Source organism: Phalacrocorax aristotelis, chromosome 1 (assembly GCF_949628215.1).
Source record: "Phalacrocorax aristotelis chromosome 1, bGulAri2.1, whole genome shotgun sequence".
NCBI lineage: Eukaryota > Metazoa > Chordata > Aves > Suliformes > Phalacrocoracidae > Phalacrocorax > Phalacrocorax aristotelis.
Genome location: NC_134276.1, coordinates 120998654 through 121018856, shown reverse-complemented (window position 1 = coordinate 121018856; position 20203 = coordinate 120998654). Strand labels below are relative to the sequence as shown.

The window sequence follows — 20203 nt, the reverse complement described above, 5'->3', positions numbered from 1 at the left end:
GATTTTTAAAGGTACTTTACTTGTTTGGATGTTCGGTTTCCAGCCGAGTGACAGGCTGAGATTAGATTTCTCACAAGGTGGCTGAAGTCACAGGTCAAATGTGACCAAACCAAGAGGAAATCCCAGATTTGGCCCTTATTTTCAGAAGCAGCGCACACTGACACTGCAGGAACTGACACTGCAGAGTGCTTATTAGTTCAAAGCACAGCCTAGCACATACAAGGAGCTGCTGTAAATGTTAATGGTGCCATTTCTACATCAGCTGAGGTCGAAGTGCAAGCCTGCTGGGGGTCCTGTTTATCTCCATCAGTGACTGACGTGGTCAGGAGCTGAATTAGTTTCTTTGATTTTGGCAAAGTGGGGCTCTAAACTATAGGCTGGAGCTTGACATATCATTGAACAATAACATCCACCACAGCAAAGGCTTTTTCAGTCATTGTCCTCTTCCAGAATACAAATTATAATTCTGAACAAGCATTAGGACCTGGAACGTTAAACCCCTGTCAGTGTTTTTAATGGTCATATGATTTTGTTGTTGTTTTCAATGAAGTCATGGAGCCTAGCATTTTACGTCCTTCAGGTTATCTTTTAACTAAACTGCTCTTTGCAGATGTAGTTACAGCTTTGTATTTTAAGAGCACTGAGCTGAAACACCTTGAAAAACAGGCCTTGGTTTTGTACTTTTCCATGAAGCTTTGCATGACAATCACAGGGTAGGCAGAAAGGTGACAAACTCCTACTGAGCTTTGAATGGAGCTCATTAGTGTATTGGGGCTCGGATGCACTAGCTGCACAGGTTAAAAGATGAGGTGGTCCAGAGCAGTATCTTACATTCTGTATCCTTAGCCCTGGGAGACCTGTGTTCAGTTCTATACTCTGCTGTCTGCTTTGCATCTTCTCCCTGCACCTCAGTTCCTCAGCTGTAAAACATCAGGACAGCAATGCTTCCTTACTTCATGGACATCTTAGGAGGCTTGGGATTGTAAAGGCTGAGCCACAGACTCATGCGATGGATAGGACACCAAAGAAAGGGTCTAGCCTCTTTCTAACTGTTATTGATTTGTAGTATGATTTTGGTGATGTTCCTCTACCTCTTCTTTTTTAGCGTCCATCTTTTGCAAAAAAAAGGGTGGGAAAGGTGTGCATCCCCTCCTTTGCTTGATGATCTGAGATACATTTATTACAAGCACAGTAATTATTACAAAAAGTGTTCTTTTCAAGTTAATGTGCAGGCATGCATATGCAAGAGGCTACCTACTTGCTAAAACCTTTTTTTTCTTGTTTTCTCTTTCTTACAGATTCCAGTAAGATTATGGCAGATTATAGCCACACACAAAACCAGATGGAATTACAAAATGCTAGTTTGGGAAAGGATTCTGTGGCAAATTCCCTTGAAAATGGTCTCCAGGATATTATGGAAAACCTCAACCCGAAGAAATATTCATCAAGTCTCAAATTTAAAACAAACGGGGACTATGCTGGCTCGTATTTAACCCTTTCACAACCTATGCCAGTTAAACCTAATCCTTCCTCCGGTGTTAAAAACACACACTCTGTTACCAAAATTCAAGGAGGCAAGCAGTTCCCCTGTGAAAGCCCATATCTTCCAGACAAAAGCATCTCTGTAAAGCATTTGGGTTCCGTATCGGGCATGTCTCCATCCCTCAGTGGGTACAGTTTAGGAAGGACAGACTTTGATATTCATGCCAGCAGAGAAAATGAAAAATCCCTTGGACACATAGATAAATTTCACTATTCAAAGTACAGTCAGAAAAACAAATCGTACGACAATGTCTACTTCCCAGGAATGCTGGAGACGAAGAAGATCTCGGGCTCTCTTCTGACCATGTGGAATGGAAGCTCAGGGAACGAGCTGATGTTTTCACCTGCTAGCAATTCAGGGGCAGCCAGCATGCCTTCTAGCCCAAAGCAAGGCAGGAGGATGAATACTGAAGACAGCCTGGCCATTCACATAAAACCAGTTAAGCACAAGGATGTGATGATGGAGCCTCTGGGTTCACGGCCTAGGAAATACTCTGGTGGATCTCTAAGTCATATGGGGATGTACAGTCGTTCCCTACCCAGACTTTATAAATCAACAGAAAGCCAGCTGATGCCATTAAGTTTGCCCCCCAGAAGCTCTCTGGGTAATACTAAAAGGAAAAAACTTGGAGAAAAAGATCTACCTCAGAATGTTTTAGATGCTGATAATTACCTGAATTTTTCTTCTTGCAGCTCAGGGGTTTCACCACACGCAAACTCTGTCTCTGGGAATAATCCCTACGTCAGTTCAACTCTTAGTGTTCCTGCAAGCCCTCGAATTGCTAAAAAAATGCTTTTAGCACCTTCTTCTCCATATCTTTCTGATGAATTCGATAGACTTGGACTCTTGGGAACAAGCCCCAGTAGTTCTTTCTCCCCACTGGATTTTGACAGGTCATTCTCTGTCCGAAGAAACCTTTCCACCAGTTCCATGGAACTTGACGACCCAGATCTGGAAAGTTACAGGCAGACGCCAAACTCACTGCAAACATCCATGCGAGAGCGGAAGAACAGCATTAGCTCTATTTCGGGAAGAGAAGACCTCATGGACTATCACAGGAGGCAGAGGGAAGAGCGGCTTCGGGAGCAGGAGATGGAACGGCTGGTAATTTTTTCCTCCTCCTCTTAGTTTTTTGTGGCAGTTAGCATTTGCAAAATGTCCATCCCAGATCTAGCCATCAGGAGGGTACAGCAAAGAATAAAATGCTGTGTTTTGAAATTCAAATATTGCTTGCTTCAGATGCCTTGCTTATTATTGCAGTCCATGAAGCTAATGCTTAAATAGCGTGCTGCTCTAACAGCTCGGGTAGACAGTACCATTCAGCCATCTTAAAAAAAAAATGTTGGAATCCATGTAAATTGTGTTCAGTCATCCTGTGGGCTCTGTTAAAATGTGTACGTACATAAAACCCACAAATTGCCCTGCAGAGATCCAGCACTTCTTGTTTTAGATGATGGCACTGTTTTATGGTAAGTGGGTAAAAAAATGACACTCTGCTATAAGCTGCTCAGCCATGTGTGCTGTGGAGTCAGGTATACATTGGTGTGGGGTCAACATCCATCATCAGAGCCTTCCCTGCTTGGTTGTGGTTTCTACCTTCTCAGTATTTTCATTAAAATACAGGCCTCCTTCCTTCTCTCCCTCTCAAAATAGAGAATAGCAGAGGGGGACAGAGTTTCTCTCTTTGTGTCTAGTCAGTGTAAAGCAGTGCATAGTGCTTCAGCGTGGGATTAAACTTCATGGTAAACTGTAGTTTATGTATTATTGAAACAAGTTTTGGGTAAGAAAAATAAAGGTCTTCAGAACACGCAAAGTTGGTTGAAACAGTTTCTTATTGAAACTGTCTCTAAAAGGTTACTTAGTATTTCTTTGAAAAATCTTCGTAATGGCACAAGAGTCTTTGACCCTATTAACAGGCGTTCATATCATACTGATTTTATCATCTGCATAGAAACTGAGGTCTTTAGATGGGCCAGTTTGTATTTCTGAGACTTAGGTTTGAGACGTTAACTTTATGTTTGTGTGCTTTAAATCAAATATTTATGTATTTGAGCAAAATGGGGATAGGATATTCTTATACCTTTCTAGTCTGCATGCAGACAGCGAGCCTGCAGGGGAGTTCGCTTCCCAGACAGGGGTGAGGTGAAAACCTGTGGGGAGGTGGGATGCGGGAGCAGGGGCTGCCCATCAGGGACCGCTAGCAATGGCCTGGCACCTGTGCAGGGCCACTGCTCCCATTTTGAGCCGTACCTGCGAGCAGGTTCATCTGGATTGTAACCGGTTCAGATGTCTCCCTCCCATCTCACCTGTGTCCTTGATGCAAGTTGTTGAGAAACCTGTTGTTACGTGGACAGGAGCCTGCCTTTTCACCCCTAATCCACTCAGCACTGTAGTCTGTAAGATGCACGCTGTTGGTTTGCAAGATGTGAAAATGTTCATCTTTGCCTGCTTAGAGCCAGGGCTGTAGAGTCGATGCGCAGGTGTGAGGGGGTGGCAGGCACTGCCCCTCTCCCCCCTCGGTGAGCAGCAGGGAGTGTATGTCCCTGCCCTGCCTTGCCCCCTTTGCCCCCCAAAACCTCTGCCAGCTCCCCTTGAAGCTGTGGCTTCTCAGGAGCAGGTGCCAGGCTCCCTGGCACGAGGAGGGCCAGCAGTGAGTGGAAATGACTGGGTGGCTTAGGAAACGTTGTGCTTGTGCATGAAGTGGGAAGCATATGCAGAAATGCTGGTGGGTTTGTTCTTCTGCTGCCTTCTCCCTGCTGTTCCTCCACTCCCTTTGGAAATCTGCTGTCTTCTCCCTAGTCCCAGTGTTTTGTGTGTGCAAAGTGGTGTTTACTTCTTATCAGAGGGTTTTCCAGACAGTCATGCTGTAAAACCTGAGATAATAAGTCATAAAAGACAATGTAGTAGAGCATATTTGTATTTCAAAGAGACCAGCTTTTTTTTGTGTGTGTGTGGTGAGGGATTGAAGATATGGGCTTGTTTCAGTTCTCAGTAATGCTAAAAATTGTTCTGTTTTTATATTTGGATGTAGTGACTATGTTTTTTCTTCACTATTTCTTTTCTCGCCGGACAATACTTCTGTCAAGTCCTGATTCTTTAAAAAGAGAATTTGCAAACTGTTTTTCCAAACGTGTTAAAGCTTTTGAAAAAAGATAGTGTTTTGTGTGTTCCATATAATTTAAATGTGAAGAAACTTCTTCCTGCTTGAGTTCATCTTCTGTTCAGGATCCTGCTCAATACTTCCCCCCCTTGTTTTGAGCTATCTGGTGGAAGAGTTGAGTATCAGGAGAGTGCCTTCTTCCGATAGTTTGAGGGTCTGAAAAATGCCATAAGTAGGCTTCAAGATTTCTGAGAGGAAAGGAATATATTTGTGTTTTCTAAAAAACAAAATAAAATAAATCCTCACATCAGCTCTTTGTACATTTGGGCCCGACCTGTTTGTTTTATTTTTGTTCTTCTGAGTGGATGGGTCTATCCAAACAGGGTCTTTACATATCCAGCCTCAGTTTCCAAAGAGCAGTTTTGCCTGGCCCTTGTGAAATGTGAGGTGGACAAAGGTTAGAGATCAGGTCTGTTCAGGTCTCTTTTTTTGGGGTGGCGGAGGAAGATGTGAATAAAAAACCCAATCAAACAAGCACCCATGGATAGCAAAACTCTGTGCTTTGGGTTCTCAGCACTGAGTAGAAGTCCAGATTGAATGGCTGGTAGGTAAATCACAGGGGAAATGTAGTCCTTTGCACAAGTATTAGATTATTACATACTGTGGTTTTTGAAGCAAGGTAGAGAGAAGAAAAATGTAGGACTACTCAGAGAACTTAATCAGAACATTAGCCTCCTTTTTAGAGCATTAGACTGCTCTACAGCCCAGCTAATGAAGTGGAGAGCATCTTCATTTGCACCAGCACTGCCTTTGTAGCTATCCTGCTGGCACGGAGTAGTTTTGGGGTGTTGTTTGTTAGCTTCTATTCACCTCTGGGTTCTTTGGGTTGTTTTGTTTTGGTTTTTTTTGTTTTGTTTTTTTTTTTAGTAAAACCTATGCACACATTGCAGCCTGTCCTACTATCTGCCCTTGGTCTCTTCTGTTTACTTTCACTTTTTTTTCTTTTCCATATAAATTATTCTGAGTTTTACTTGTGCTTAGTTCACTTTTTAAGTGACAGAGGCTCCTCTGAAAGTTTGCATTTTGAGCTGCTGCTATGGCCTGTGTCTGAAACCAAATGATCTGCTGTCATTGCCCAAAGCAATAAACAGGGAATTTAAAAAATGGTGCAAACAGTAAAACTAAGTATTGCCGGGTTTTTTTGAATGATTTAAATGTCTGAGTTTTAATGTGTTCCCGTGCACCAAACAGAAAAGACACGTATGTACTTGTGTAGGATTTGGTGTTTCTCTCTCTCTCTCGATTTGCCTTTTATGGCGGGCCTCACCCAAACTAGCTGAAGGGTGGTGCCAGCCTCTTCCTCTGCCACTTGAGGAGCTGGGGGAACGGGAGTTCCTGTTGCTGCCATCCCTGTGGATGTGGTGGGTTGTGGAAGCGGGTGGGATGGAGCGAGATTGCTGCTGGAGCTTGCAGAGGCAGCAGGCTGGTGGGTCACAGTCTGCTTCTGCTTCCTCTCCAGCCCAGCTGACCGGACATTGCGTCTTGGAGTGGGGATGTTTATACAAGTTTTATGGAAGTAGAAGTCAGAGTTAGCTATTGCTGAAGCTAGCCCAGGGGCCTTGTAAACAAGGAAAAAAATTATTACTGTGATCTAAGAATATTCAATGAGATTCAGTTAGCTATTGAATTTTTTTTTTTTAAGAGGAAATGTTGCTCTTTTTTTCCTATCTGAGATAAAGGCTCAACTGTGGTAGCTGCTGGAACTGAAAGGCAGTCTTTCTCTTCAGCCCATGGGGAGGTCAGGGTGGAACAGCACAGGCAACATAGTCAGATAGATACTAAGGCCATCTGTTTTGTTTGATACCTGCTCATTTGAATAGCACTGAACTTGATTTTTCTACTGTTGGTTTTTAGGCAGTACAATCTATTTCCTCTAGATGGTGGTAGGTACTTAAAAATTACATGTGCAGTATTTGTGTGACACCTTCCATAGTCCAGCTGTCTGTACCGGTCTGTAAACACATGTTTGTTAATGAAGTTTTACTAGATGCAAGAATTGTGCTGGGAGAGATTCAGCTTATATGACCGATGCCTGAACGAGCAATAATAAAATTCAAGGAGCTTATTCCATGGTCCACTTTTTCACAGTCAGAAGAGTTAATTCATTAAGTCATTAAGTTTATTCAGCAAGTAGGAAATAATACAGAATATCCCTGTGCCCGGTTTGCATTGATGCATTACAGTTTAGTAGGATGTGCTTATGATAAAGCTTGTGTAAATCTCCCATACAGCTTGAAAAAAAGGTCATATATCTGTTTTATAAATTTATATTGGCACTGTGTCTTTTTATAGACACTCCAATCATAAAGTACCCAAGCTGTATGTAAAAGTGTAAGTGACTTGCCTCTTACAGGAACCCCAGCCAAGTAGACAAAGGCTAGATCAAGGTAATTTTTCCCACCACTAGTATTTGGCAGTCTCTACAGTGTTACAAAATAGCTACTTAACATCAATTTAGTTTAGTAAATCAAGAAGTGCCATATAATAGAATAAAAACCCCGCAGAATGTAACTAATACTGACAACTCAGTAAATTTTCAGGAACATTCAGTTTTACTTGTATTCCAAAACATTTCTGTGGGATCTTTAATAATCAAAGTGTGGATTACATATACTTTATTTCTGAAGCTGTATGTTTTATGCAAACGAACAGTATGGGCCAGGAAGAAATAATTTTCAGGACACCTATTCTCTTTTACAGGACTGAAGTATTGCACTGGAGCTCTAGTCTTCAGGCTCCTGCCCTCAGCATGATTTGAAAAGGAGTGTCTGCATAGGTACAGTAGGGGCAAAAGGGCACTGGTCTGAACAGTGCTGTTATTTTGGAAGCCGATGGCATTTCCTCAGGAGCCGAATATGTGCCTGCAGATATAGGAGCTAATTTTGCAGAAAGTCGTCTGCTCGGTTCCTCCCTGGAGGCTGGCTCTACTACTCCTTGCCACTGATCTCTCCTGCTTTTACCAGTCTTTTTCTTCTGTGCCTGTACTGGGAAGGTAAGGACGAGGCGTGCCAGCCTGGTCCCTATACCCAGTCCTCTGCTCTGAGCTGAGGTGGTCTCTGCAGCACTTCTCCATGCAGGTGCCGCTGCTGTGAAAGGCTGCCGGCACATCGCCTGTGAGAGACGGACGTGAAACACGGCGCTTTTTCTGAATTCTGTGATGCTAGTGGTAACCTCAGAGCCAAAAGACTAACTATAGCAAAACAAGGACTGAAAATTAGAAAATAAATGAAGCTAGAGCAAGAAACTGGTGCAAACTGGAGGGAAGGGGAAGATCAGTTGGCGAGCTGTTCTCAGACCCAGTTAAAGTCTAGCTTTGAAATAAGCTTCTTGGTATCTGACAGGTGCGAAATCACCAGCTCCTTAGAAATGCAGGAAGGAAAGAGAAGCCTTTCTCCTGCCTCTTGTCCATGGGGTACTGACTGTATTTGTACGAAATTAAGTTTGGGGAGTTTCTGTTGCTCTGTTCCAGTGTCTTTCTGCCTTTCTCCCCCCCACTCTTTTTGACTAGCTGCTGCTTCAAGCTTTTGCTATGAAGCTGGTGGTTTGCCTGCCCATGAGGTTTTTAAAGAGCAACAGTGGAAACATGCTGTTCTTCAGTAGCTGAAAAGAGCAACAGCCTCTTCTTCGGGCAAAGGGAGCCCTGGCTGCACCGACTACCCATAATTCTTGTTAGTGTTGGTCACAAAGGATAGACTGCACCTGTATTTTTAATGAAGTCTGGGGTTATCCATTTGCTAATGGCACTTATCTAAAAAGCTTCCTGCTTGTCACAGCTGATTAACCAAGTCTTGCCTTGATATCTAGATGTAGCATCACCTCTACACATTTGTAAAATTCATATATGTGACATGCAGCAGATAAATCCAGGAATCACTGACATGGTTTCTGTTAAAAAAAGTGGGAGGTATTTACCTCTGCTATGTTGGACTATTTTTCTTTACAGTGGGCCAGGGATGTCTCTTAATGTCATTGTTAATCAATAACAGAGGAGGGTGGTTATACCCTTATCCTACCCTTCTCCTTCAGCACCTAAATTTGCAGCCATCCATAGGTGGTGTGTAGCTTTGTCAAAGGCAGGAGTGGTAAAGCTGCTCAGGCAGAAAGTGTGCAAGACCTGTGTACCCCTTTTTGTAACAGGAAAGAGATCCACTGAAAATACAAGATGTTTTAGTCTGTTAGAAAGGACATTTTATGGGGAAATACACAGAAAGTCTTAAAAGGCTTGATTCAACAACCCCCACCCCCCCCGAGCTACTTTTAAACCAATTTCCTTCTTTTGACATACCTTTTTTTCCCCTCTGCTATGTTCAGCATCACAAATAACTTGTGTGGTATTTCTTGCAAAATTATTGACTGGATTTTCCATGTGCTACTGCTTTTGCACTTCTCATTGCAGGGGTGCTTTCCTAGTTTGCTGCTTGACTCGGAAATTTATGCTGGAAACAGTTAAATGCAGGTGTGCTGGAGCTGGAATGAGTTGGCTGAGACGAAATGATGAGAATAGAGCGTATAAAATAACCACAGGGCTTCCTGTCCATAAGCCTCTCAGTACATGTCAAAATAGAAGTGAGAGATATCGGTATTTCTGTAATGTGTCTGAAAGTTCATCAGGAATTTTTTGAAGACTGGCAGAGGTTTTCCTGCAATATTTAAGCTTTATGAGCATCTGAGAGTCAGGAAAAAAAGAATATCCCCCCCCCCCTTTTTTTTTTTCCTGCCTGCTCAGCAAAGGGCAGGTTTGCAGTGAGAGTCCCCTACCTGAGTGCTTAGGCTGGGATGAGCAGCGCCTGCACTTTCAAATTTGCCATTTCCTATTATTGTTGAAGGGATGGAGGCTTAGCACGGGGTAACCTGATATACCATGTTGTTGCAGGGAAGGATGGGACCTCATGTCCCGATGCCGCGTTTCCCGTCTATAACCATTATGGCGACTGTATGAAAGGGCCAGGCCCGGTGCCGACAGGGAGAGCTGCATAATTACCGGCGATCCCAGCCAGCACTTGCACAGCGCTTTAGGAATTGGGTTGCGTGGCCAAAAGGTTTAGTAAGAGGGAGGATAGCAGCATTGGAGGGGTAAGGGAAGAGGCTTAGGGTCTGGCAGTGATTGCCTGGAGGGAACAAAGCTTTGGGGAGTTATAATTATGTTGATCATTTGGGATTGAAGGATGTCTGCAGAATCTGCTGGACCCATTTCGTGGAAAATACAAGCTAGCAATTGCTGCCTCGCAGCTGCCCAGGGCTCTGTTATTTCAGTGGCTCGTCTCTGCCGGTGCCATTACAGGAGGCTTCAGAGGAAACCTGCAGTGGGAACCTGGGAATAAGCTACCTGAAGGCAAAATTTCTGTCCTGTGGTGTTCTCTCGGTTGGGTAGTGCTTGGAAACGGATGGGTTCAGAAGGGTTCTCCAGCTCAGAAACGCAGCTCTTAACTGCGGGTGATGTGGGGTGCTGTGAACGTGTACTGCGTACGACCAGGCAATCTCTTGGTAGCTGTCTAAAAAGCTGGGTGCTTGTAAACTGGTGTTAAATTTTCATGAAAGTCCAATGGCTTGCTGAAGGGAAAGGGCAGGTAATGCATTGCCTGAACTGCTTTGCTTGATCCTTGTTATCACTTGCTGTTGGGCATAGGGAGTGTTAGGACTGTCAGAAAAAGCTGCTTTGCAAATCCTCTTTGCAAATGTAATGCCAGGTAGAGCTTGGAAAGCGAGTATGTCTGCAGTGGTTCCTGGGGAAGGAGGCTGAGGGTTTTGGTCTTCTGGCTTTCTTTTTAAATACTACTGAAAAATAAGAAGGATTTCCTAGAAAGGAGGAATGAGATCATTAGTGTGGGTATTAATGCCAAGTATGGAACTCTCACAGTGGTCTTTTTTTCCAGCAGAATTTTCAATAGGCTTATGGTAAGCAATTTTTGTTATTTATATTAATTTTCTCCTTTAGCAAAAGAAACGTGAAATTACATAAAAGCGCTACCTCTTAAAAATGAAAAGGTAAAAAAATGTCATCTGAAACAGAAGTTACGGGAAGCTATGCTTACAGTAAAATACAACAAATATAGCTTTCTGATACTTTTAATAGAGTATCATAGAGATCTAGAAATCCCTTGGGAATTAAATGTTTATAGCAACTTGAAGCATGTCAGGTCAAACTGGTACAGCTATTCAGATTCTCAAGTTTGAAATATTGGTATGAATTCATAAGGAATTTGAGTTAACTGGTAAGTGAAGATTTTCCTCCACTTCTGTCCATTTGACATCTATTGTATTTCAGACGTGATGCGTCATTTTTCTGTTAATGCTCCTAAAACTGTGTGTTTCAAAATGTGGGCTAATTCTCTCCCAAGAAAGGGAATCAAAGTTAACAAAACAGGAAATCCAAAAAAGTCAGGAATGAGCGAGTTAATGGAAAATCTGTGCGATATTTTGCAGCTTGTTAAGAGAATAGCATAAGTGTAAAATGGAACTATTAGTAATTTATATAGTGAGCTCACTGGGCATGTGTACATACAAACGGGGTATGGTTACAACAACCTGAATAAACAATATTAATATTAAAATTTTCTACATTGGAAAGATAAATAGGTGTTAGGACATTTTATTTAAGTAGCTATTCATTTCTGTGAAATGTACTTCTAATTTTTTAAGTTCTTCTTCCATGTTAACTTTGATTCTTCATATTGCACTGCAATTTATTTATGTATATCTGTTTATTATCTCTAAGTGCTAGACACATGTGGAACTGGAGAACTTTAATGCTTCACTCTGAAACAAACAAACAAAACAAAACAAAAAAAAACACCAGTAAACTTTTTTTAACTTCATCTGTACTTTAGCACACGTGTGACGCTTAGTGTTACTATCTTTTTTTTTTAACTAGGAACGACAGCGGCTGGAGACAATCCTCAATCTGTGTGCAGAATACTCCAAGTCTGACAGTGACCCCACTGCAGCTACAACAGTTGCTGATGTCCAAAAAATTAACAAAGAACTCGAAAAACTTCAGCTCTCCGATGAGGATTCGGTGTTCGAAGACTCCCAAATGAATCTGGAAATGAGGTTCAGAAGCCACTTAAAGTCATCTGCAAGCGACTCGGATTTCTCGGAGCTGAGCAACCACAGTCGCAGCACTGCTTCTTTTCTCCCCTCTAGGGGGTTGAGAGCTGACGAGCACTTCAACGAAAGCACGAAGCCTCCACCTTTCGCTGCTCCTGGCTTCCTGAAGGATGCCACCGAATCGTCCTACCTAAGTATCACACCAAAGGTAATGCTGACAGAGTACCAGCCAGGTCTGACTGCTCAAAATCCTCCTCTAGGAGCTGGCTGCCCTGGCAGGGGCCACGGTTAGGATGGCTTAGGAGTGAGAATTAATCTCAGAGCTCATACAATTTAGCAGCCAGCAAATGATCATTTAATTTTCTGTGGAAGCTGTTGGTACTGGAAGATTTTTTTCAGAGGGGTGTACAGTTCAGGAAGAGTTTTAAGTTTTTCTGAGGGAGAAGGATTTGCTTAAACAATTCTAGCTACTTAAATAAGGAAGGTTTCAGGAACCCTGCCTAGCACCATGCCGGGGTGTAGAAGGGAAGGGAAGCTCTGCTGTCTTCTCCCAGCCTGAGGCTCCTGTTTTCTGTAAGAGGAGGGTGTTTCCTCATGGGCAAAGCAGAACGGTCACACGGGAGGTGAAGAGGAGTTGCCTGAGTCAAATTTACTGTCCTGTCTCCTTTCCTGGCATTGGACCTGAGCCACTTGTCAAATCAGCTGCTGCCTGTCATGGGGCACGCGGTGGCAGCCAGCCTCCTGCTGCTCTAACCCAACTCCTGCATTTAATAAGCTGCAGCTCTTTTCCTGTGTACTTCACACTGCAGTTTCGTTACTGAAGGGAAATTGTCATTTAAAAAAACCAGCTAAGAGCATTCCTGAAAATTTCCCTCAGCTAGGGCGGCAGCAGCAGCCTCCTCCGGGCTGGGGCAGGGGCCTTTTGTTGTCTTGGGCCAGTGCCTAGGCTCTGCTGTGCCAGACCAGCGGTGCAGCAAATCCTGGTGACAGGCAGTGTGTTAAGTAACTATATTCAAGAGTTAGAACCAGAAGCATACTAAGACCAAACAAAGCCATAAAAGGAGGCTTCTGTTTAACAATTTCACACCTCTTTGTGTCTCTCCTTTTACTGTTATTTACACACTGTATGGGCTTCAGCATGGTTATATGCCTAACATGAATTGTATTTAACCTCTGCTTAGCCTGCTTACGTTGTTATAGTCAATAGAAGTGTGTATGTGTAGAAGAAGAGAGAGGTGTGATAGAAAACCACTTCATCTTATGAAGGAGTATCTCTCTGGAAATCTGTCTGCTGAGTCTTTCAGTGTGAAATTACATTGAACAGAAACATGCTATTATAGCTTTACTTGGTCTTTCTGTGTGGAAAAGGTAGTAAGACATTACAAGTAGTAAGACACTTATAAGTAACTGTAGCCTTGTATTTCTTTCCCATTTGTTGCTTTCTTCATACAAGTCAGAGATCCTATTTTAAATCCTTATTAGGAAGCTGAAATCGAAGATGTTGTGTCAGCAATATCCTAACAGGATACCGGACAAAAAGAGGCTTTCCTGCTAGGATTACTAATGCTAGTCAAGGAATACCATTCATTCATACATTGTAAAGGGTGTTCTGCTAAGCCCTGAGAAAAGCAATAACAAGCAACTGTGTTAATGAAACACAGTTCATTGTTTTAAAATATCGAGATCAGGTTTGTCCGGGATAAAATGCCTGCTCTCAGAATAGCCAATCAGTAGCTGAGCTGAGCCTCTTTTGAGTAAGTCTCTGTGGTCCAGTGTTAACGCAAAGCCCTGCACGCAGCCCGCTTCTAATTCTGGTTGTGGACAATGAGCGAGCAGCCTTACCAGAGTAATTGGATCACAAGCCCCTGGGGTCTGACGAACATGAAGAATACGTTTGAAACTCAATACTCTTTGATCTAGCCCTTGCTGGTGTAAGATCACAGGTATTTTCTTAATAATGTTCTTAAATTCTTGGCACAGTCATCTAGTAAGTAAATGGCAATGAAAAGAGCCACATAAAGGGTACTGCTTCCTCAGTGCTACCTGGGGAGACAGAACCAACTTTTGTCCTTATTTTACAGAAGCTGCCTATCTTAATGGCTGGTTAAAAAAATGTCCTATCCTACCATCCTGGCTTTGATTATATGAATAGCTGAAATTTACATAAAAAGCATCTTCATCTACCTGTGTTATTTTTATAAGGAGAAAAACTGGAGTTTTTACAACCTAAATAGCACAGCATGTTAAATATTCTCAAAGGTTATGTTTTAATAATTCCTGTAGAACAAGTAGTATTTACTGTTAAGCATAGTATTTACTTCCAGTGCCTGGAAGTAAAGTATCATGTTTGTTTCTCTTGTATACCTTCTAAATATAGAAATAGCAATATAGTAGATAAGAAATATGTAATGGGTTCAAAACCAGCAGTACTGTACTTGTCTAAAATGAACACAATATGAAAGGGGGAAGGAAAGTCAGTGTTAAACTCTTCTTTTTTTTTTTTTTTTTTCTTTTTCCTTTTTTTTTTCTAATGAACCTCTTGTAACGTGCAACTGCAGATACCAGAATGCACAAGTGATGAGCAAAGAGGGCAGGAGCTCGGTCAACTGGAGGAGGAGCGCATTGTCATACTAAATAACTTGGAAGAGCTTGAGCAGAAGATCAAAGATTTAAATGACCAGATGGATGAATCCTCACGAGAGGTATGAAATACGTTTTGATTTTAAACGTGTTGCTTTTTAGGTATGTCTACCTAGCATAAGTCTGATGGGTTCAGCAAGCACATAGGGAACTTGTGGATGTATGCCACCTTCATATTGTGTGCTTTTTCACCAGGATTAGGCACAGAATCACGGACCTGGCAGTCTCCTACTATGAAGGTTATTTTTCCCCAGCAGGGAGATGGATGTGATGCTCGGATTAGCCTTTCCCAGCTGTAACCGTTATACTCCTAAGTGGAATTAGAACAATCTTGCTTGTTTAATGGTCACTCAATTGATCTACATACCGTGTGCCGCTTGGGAGTTTTATGGTGGTATCTCCTGTGACCGTTTAAAGAGAAAGGAAGTGAGACAACTTCCTTTTAAACCTCCTTGGCTTTGCAGTGGCAAGGCTGTGTTGGCACCCTCTTGACTTCTGGAATCTCACAGTTGCAGACTAAGCTGGCCAGGCATTTGGGTTGTGCTTGCTCCAATTATCAGCAACAGGAAAGAAACAGCTGTTCCAGAAGGGTTTCCTACGGAGCCTGGGCACAGAGAGTTGGCACAGTATCATAACAGGAGGAAGCACAGAGAAGAGATAGAAAAGAAAAAGTTTTGGAAAAAAGAATCTTCAAACTAAAGTTGGTTTGGACTTCACTTTGCAGTGTTTTATTTTGCAGTTTTACTTTCTCGGATTTGTGACCTCTTTTTAACTTATTTTTGTGGCGATAAAACTTACTGTTACCCCCCCACCTTTTTAAAATGTTTCTTTCTTGTGAATAATCAATCACCAACTCGCTCCCCTTCCCCCAGAAACTAACGTGTATCAAGACTACTTCTTAATCTGGACTGCTTCTGAAAGATGTTTTCTGTTCCTAGTTGGATATGGAATGTGCCCTTTTGGATGGGGAACAGAAATCTGAAACAACAGAGCTGCTGAAAGAGAAGGAAATATTGGATCACCTAAACAGAAAAATAGCTGAGCTGGAGAGAAATGTTATTGGTGAAAAGACAAAGGTAATTGAGTTATCTTAGCTAGTTGTGTGCTCCGTTCCCCTTGGTCTTCAAAATACATTTATATGATTAACATATTGATGGAGGTTATTTTATGAAATACTGTCTGTAAGTAAATTCACTTGATAAACATGGAAGAAAAAATAGCTGTCTCGCCATCATCTTCCTGTAACAGTATTGTTAATCCAAGGTATGATTAACAAGCAAAATATAGTATGCTTACGTAAAAAGACCTGACCTACTGTGAAGATATTTTTGATTAACAAAAAATCCATACAGGGCTTGGGTTTGGGTTATCTGTTGTTTAAAAGAACAGTATTAATTGAACTGTTACACTGCCATCCATTGTAGGTTATATATTTGGAATGGAAAAAAAAAAAAAAAAAATCCTTTCTCAGAAAAGGAATAGAATGAAAGAAGGCTGTGGCTTCAGAAGGTGGCTTGTGTAGAATGACACATAAGACATCTGTCAAGTACATAGTTTTAAAGCAATTATGTTGGTTTACTTTGTTTGCTGACTGACAATTTTAGTGCTGCAGAACCTTCTCTCTGGCATTAAGTCAAAGGAATTAATTAGTTCTCCTATACAGTCAGATACTTAGTTGCTGTCAAATACACAGCAAATTATACATAAGCATGTATTTGCAAAATAAGATAGCACTACAATAAGATTTAAAGAACAGAAATGGAAAGGGCCTGCGAGATGAAGCTGCATCCCTCAAGCCAGGGAGAGCTCATTCCCTCCAGCAGGCCCTCTGCTGGCCTCTCCAGGCAGGCAGTTCCCTTCGCCACAGGGGATGTGCCACGGCCAATAATATCTCAAGGTCAGGAAGTTTTTCCAGGGCTTTCAGCCAGTAATGTTTCCTTTTTAAATTTCATCCTCTACCTCATAATTTAAACCTGTCACTTGTGGAAACACTCTAGCTAGTCTCTCCCCGTCTTTTTTTAAGCTTTCCAGAAATATCTGGAAGTCTTCTGCATTATTTGCTTTTGCTGAGACAAGCTGCACATTTTTAGGTCTTTCACAGTTCCCATTTAATTCACGTCTTGCAGCTTGCGTTGTTTTATTCTGAGCTTTTTGTCTTCAATTTCTTCCTACCCTGTCATGAGCCTGAATGCTGTTTTGCAGCTGTACTCATCAAGCCCGTGTCTGCGGAGGAGAATGGTGCTCCCACCTCTCTGCCCTGTGGAGTGACAGCACACATCCAGTTTAAGCTTGAACTTCTGTGGACTTCCCTGCATGTGCTTTTTCTTGCTCTCTTGTACCCCTCAGTGATCCTTCAGCTTTCAGTGTTGCCTGTGGTCACGTTTTAAGTTGTCCGTGGAATGTGTTTTATACTTGCTTTTTAGTATAAAGATGAGTTTAAAGTTGGTAACAGCAGCCAGGGTGGTGCGCGCAGGTACCCTCCAAAAGGATGCTGCTGGAAGTTTTGGTAGGTAACATATCCAGAAATTCAAGAGATCTTTTGCCTTGATATTTGTTCTCTAGTAGCCTCAAAGTTCAACAAAACTAATGGAAATTTTTCTAAAACCTCTAGGTTGTTTAAATTTCCTTGCAATCATGTGATGGCACATTAGTGTGTAGCAGTCAGAAAATTAAAATGCCAGGTCTAGTTTAAATTTTCAGTTGAACTGAAACATGGAAAGCAGCCTAGAAAAAGCACTTATGTATTTTAAAAGGCAACTTCACTCAAAACATTTTTTTCAGTATGAAGCACACCACTAGTCAGATCACTTACAATATTGTACTTGTCTTTTCTTGTGTTCCTTTTTGTTTTTAAACAAACAACAACAAAAAAAAATCCAGCTGTGAGTGTGTGCTCCAGACTCAAAGCCACAGCTCAGTTAATACTGAAATTATCTTTGTAGAAATAAACTCTAAGAGAGCCCACAGGTTTTATTCTGGAAGATGTCTGAAAGCATTACATAAAAGTGAAAGTTTAAAAAAGAAATAGCTTTTTTAAAAAGCTATTTTTTTTAAAAAAATACAAGCTTCTGTGAACAAGCAAAATATAAAGTGACAGCTCAAGTGTTCTGGAGAAAGCAGTGTCAGCCAGCAAAACAGATGGTGCTCATTGTGTCAACAAATAAAACTTCTGGCTGACTTGAAACAACAGTGTTTTCTAAAGCTTGATTTGTGTGTCTGTACGGTTACGGTTGCACCCGTGCAGATCTGATCCAAGATAGGCAACATCTTGGCTCTGTGGTAGTACAGGTCCGGAAAAGGGGTGCTTGGGGGGAAGTGATAGGTGGTCCTTGTTGCTGAAATGATTTGAAACTTATGACCTCTTCAGCAGAATTAAGACTCAGGATTTGGCCGGTAGTTGCTACCCTGCTGATGGTGGTACTTGTGTTGCTTCTTGCAAGAACAGGTGTCCCAGTGTTCACACAGAGGTCAGAGTTTTGTCTAGTTGCCTGAATATTTCACCCCTAATAATACCAGTGGTCTTGGTTTTGGTGGTACTTCCTGGCAAGAAGCTGTCAGGTCCCATCGCTCAGACAGTGGTCACATTTCTGTCAGGGTAAGGGAGTGATATCTGAATATGCTGCATGGTGTCGCCTTGAGGTGAGAGGGAGAGTTAATTTCGATCATGAAACGACGTTGGGGCGTTAGTGTCATACATGATAGAACTTGCCTCTGGAGCAACTTCAGCATCTCCTGGAATTTGCCACTGATCTCGGCACCTGTTTGACAGGAAACCCCTGCCTGGTTGTGTTTCACCCTCACCCATGCACCTGTTTGAAAACTTGTGAAATTCCTAAAAAGAGAGATCATAAACTACAACCTCATTATTGTGCCATCCTAAGTACTTATAATAGACTGTATGTGGAAGTTTTTGTGCTACTTTCTACCTGACTTTTTTTTAAAATGCACTGTGCATAATTCATTTAGATGAGGACATAAAGTTTTGCCAACTTTTGCACAGTTTTAAAGCCACGGTTTAAAAAGAAGTTTCTAGCCCTTGCAAGGCAAGAGAATCAACTGGAAACGGTACTTGATGGCAGAAGGCAAAGATAGTTGTGAGTTCAGTTTCGGGCTGTGCCAGTGTGCTCTTTGTTGTGGTACAACGTCTCTGTGTCCCAACACCTTGCTTGTAAATCAGGAATGGATTTTGCAGGTGGGTTTGTATGTTGCATGGTATGCTGCATTCTGATCTCATTCGAGTTCTGTGCTCAGCCCTACCTGAACACATGGCAGGACTAATGGTGAGGAAGAACGAATGAATCAGTGGGGACGGTGATGTAGCGCACACCCTGTGGTGAGCTGAAAGCGTTTCCCTTGCTTTTGAGTATGCTACCACACACATTGTAAGGAGCGAAGCAATTAGTGTTGATTTACTTAGGTTTTGGAAATAAGAGCTATGAGTGGTTGCTGTTTCAAAAAGAAGATGACAAAATCTTTCAGCACCGTTACAGAACTCAGCGTATTTCTAACTGTGGTGCATCTCTGCCAGGTACAAGTGCTGACAGGGCTCTGTTGTCCTGGCTGGGGTAGCTACTTCCAGAGCTGGGGAATGGGAATGCTGTTTGGCATGGCCTGTGCTTCCAGCCATGCTGGAAATTGTGTTAATGTATGGAGCAAGGTCTAGCTTTGCCTCTATTGTCATGCTTCTTGAGCACAGCTTACAATTGTCTCATTCTTTGTTTTTATTTTTTTTAACTACCACATGCTGCATATTTGGCTTTATCCACAGAAGATGATGATCAACTATGTATTTGAATAGCAGCATTTAATTGCAAGTTCCAGTTACGCAGGGACAGCCCTGATAAGTCACCAGTAACACAATTCGCCAGGCGTAGCTTGAGCTTTCCAGGAAAGAGCTTTGCTACAGATATTGACAAAATTACTTTGCAGCCTGCTCTGGAGAGAGCTGAGCCGGGCAGTACCCAGAAACAAGCAGGCAGGTGAGCCATCTCCCTTTTTCCTTGCCACCCGACCCAGCTTCCTGTAATTACCATGGTAGTCATTCATGTTACTGTACTGTAGGCGTACAATAATGATGCTATTGTTTCAAGTGGAACAGCGCCTCACGTCCCCAGTGCTATTTACAATTATGACTTCCTCCCAATGACTCTTCACTCACGAGACTTAGTTCAGGATTGATGCTTGTCTGTAAGGAAGCTGGAGGAAATGGTATTTGCCCAATTGGACTTGCAAAGTACTTTCTTTTCATACAGTGCTTCCTTAGTCTGTGTAGTTTTAAAACATCCAGTCCAGCATACATGGAGAAGGATGCTTAATGATCCATCATGCCTGATGTCTCCAAGTTGAAGTCTGAGGTTGAAAGTAACAACAGAGCTGGGTAAACAAAGAATATATCAGTGAGCATGAATAAACAGGAACAACTGAAAAAGAGTAATGAATTCAGCAGAAGCGCTGTGGGAGGTAATCATAGCTAAATGGGAGTTTTGGCAGAGAGCTTCAAAACAACTATTTATGTAAAGGTTTAGACTACGTTTTAGGAGAGCGAGTCTATTCCTCTTTTTCTGGGGGACATTTGCCTTATGTCATAGTGGAAATACGTACTCTGGGACTCTCTTATCAAACTGGGTTTCCTGTCCCTTTCTGAGAGCAGAAATCAAGAGCAGCTGGCAGCAGATAACCCATCTTTTTTTGGAATACGTTTAATTTTGTCCACATGCTTTTGTGGAAATATTTTTCAGTCATTAGCAGAATATCTCAGACATGCCAAAACGTTTTAAGCTCAGCCTCTTTGCTGAATTAGTACTGCAAAGACT

The 20203-nt window shown here is 42.1% G+C and overlaps 1 protein-coding gene across 12 annotated transcripts in view; it reads left to right on the top strand.

Moving 5' to 3' along the window:
* The window catches only part of PHLDB2 (pleckstrin homology like domain family B member 2), a 128414-nt gene that overhangs the window by 69071 nt on the left and 39140 nt on the right, over positions 1-20203 (top strand). For all 12 annotated transcript variants that reach the window (XM_075103874.1, XM_075103884.1, XM_075103833.1 and 9 more), the window contains 4 exons: positions 1299-2647; positions 11575-11958; positions 14309-14452; positions 15329-15466. In XM_075103874.1, coding sequence (XP_074959975.1) covers positions 1313-2647; positions 11575-11958; positions 14309-14452; positions 15329-15466 — 2001 coding nt within the window. In that variant the 5' untranslated portion in view covers positions 1299-1312. The remainder of the gene's footprint in view (positions 1-1298; positions 2648-11574; positions 11959-14308; positions 14453-15328; positions 15467-20203) is intronic.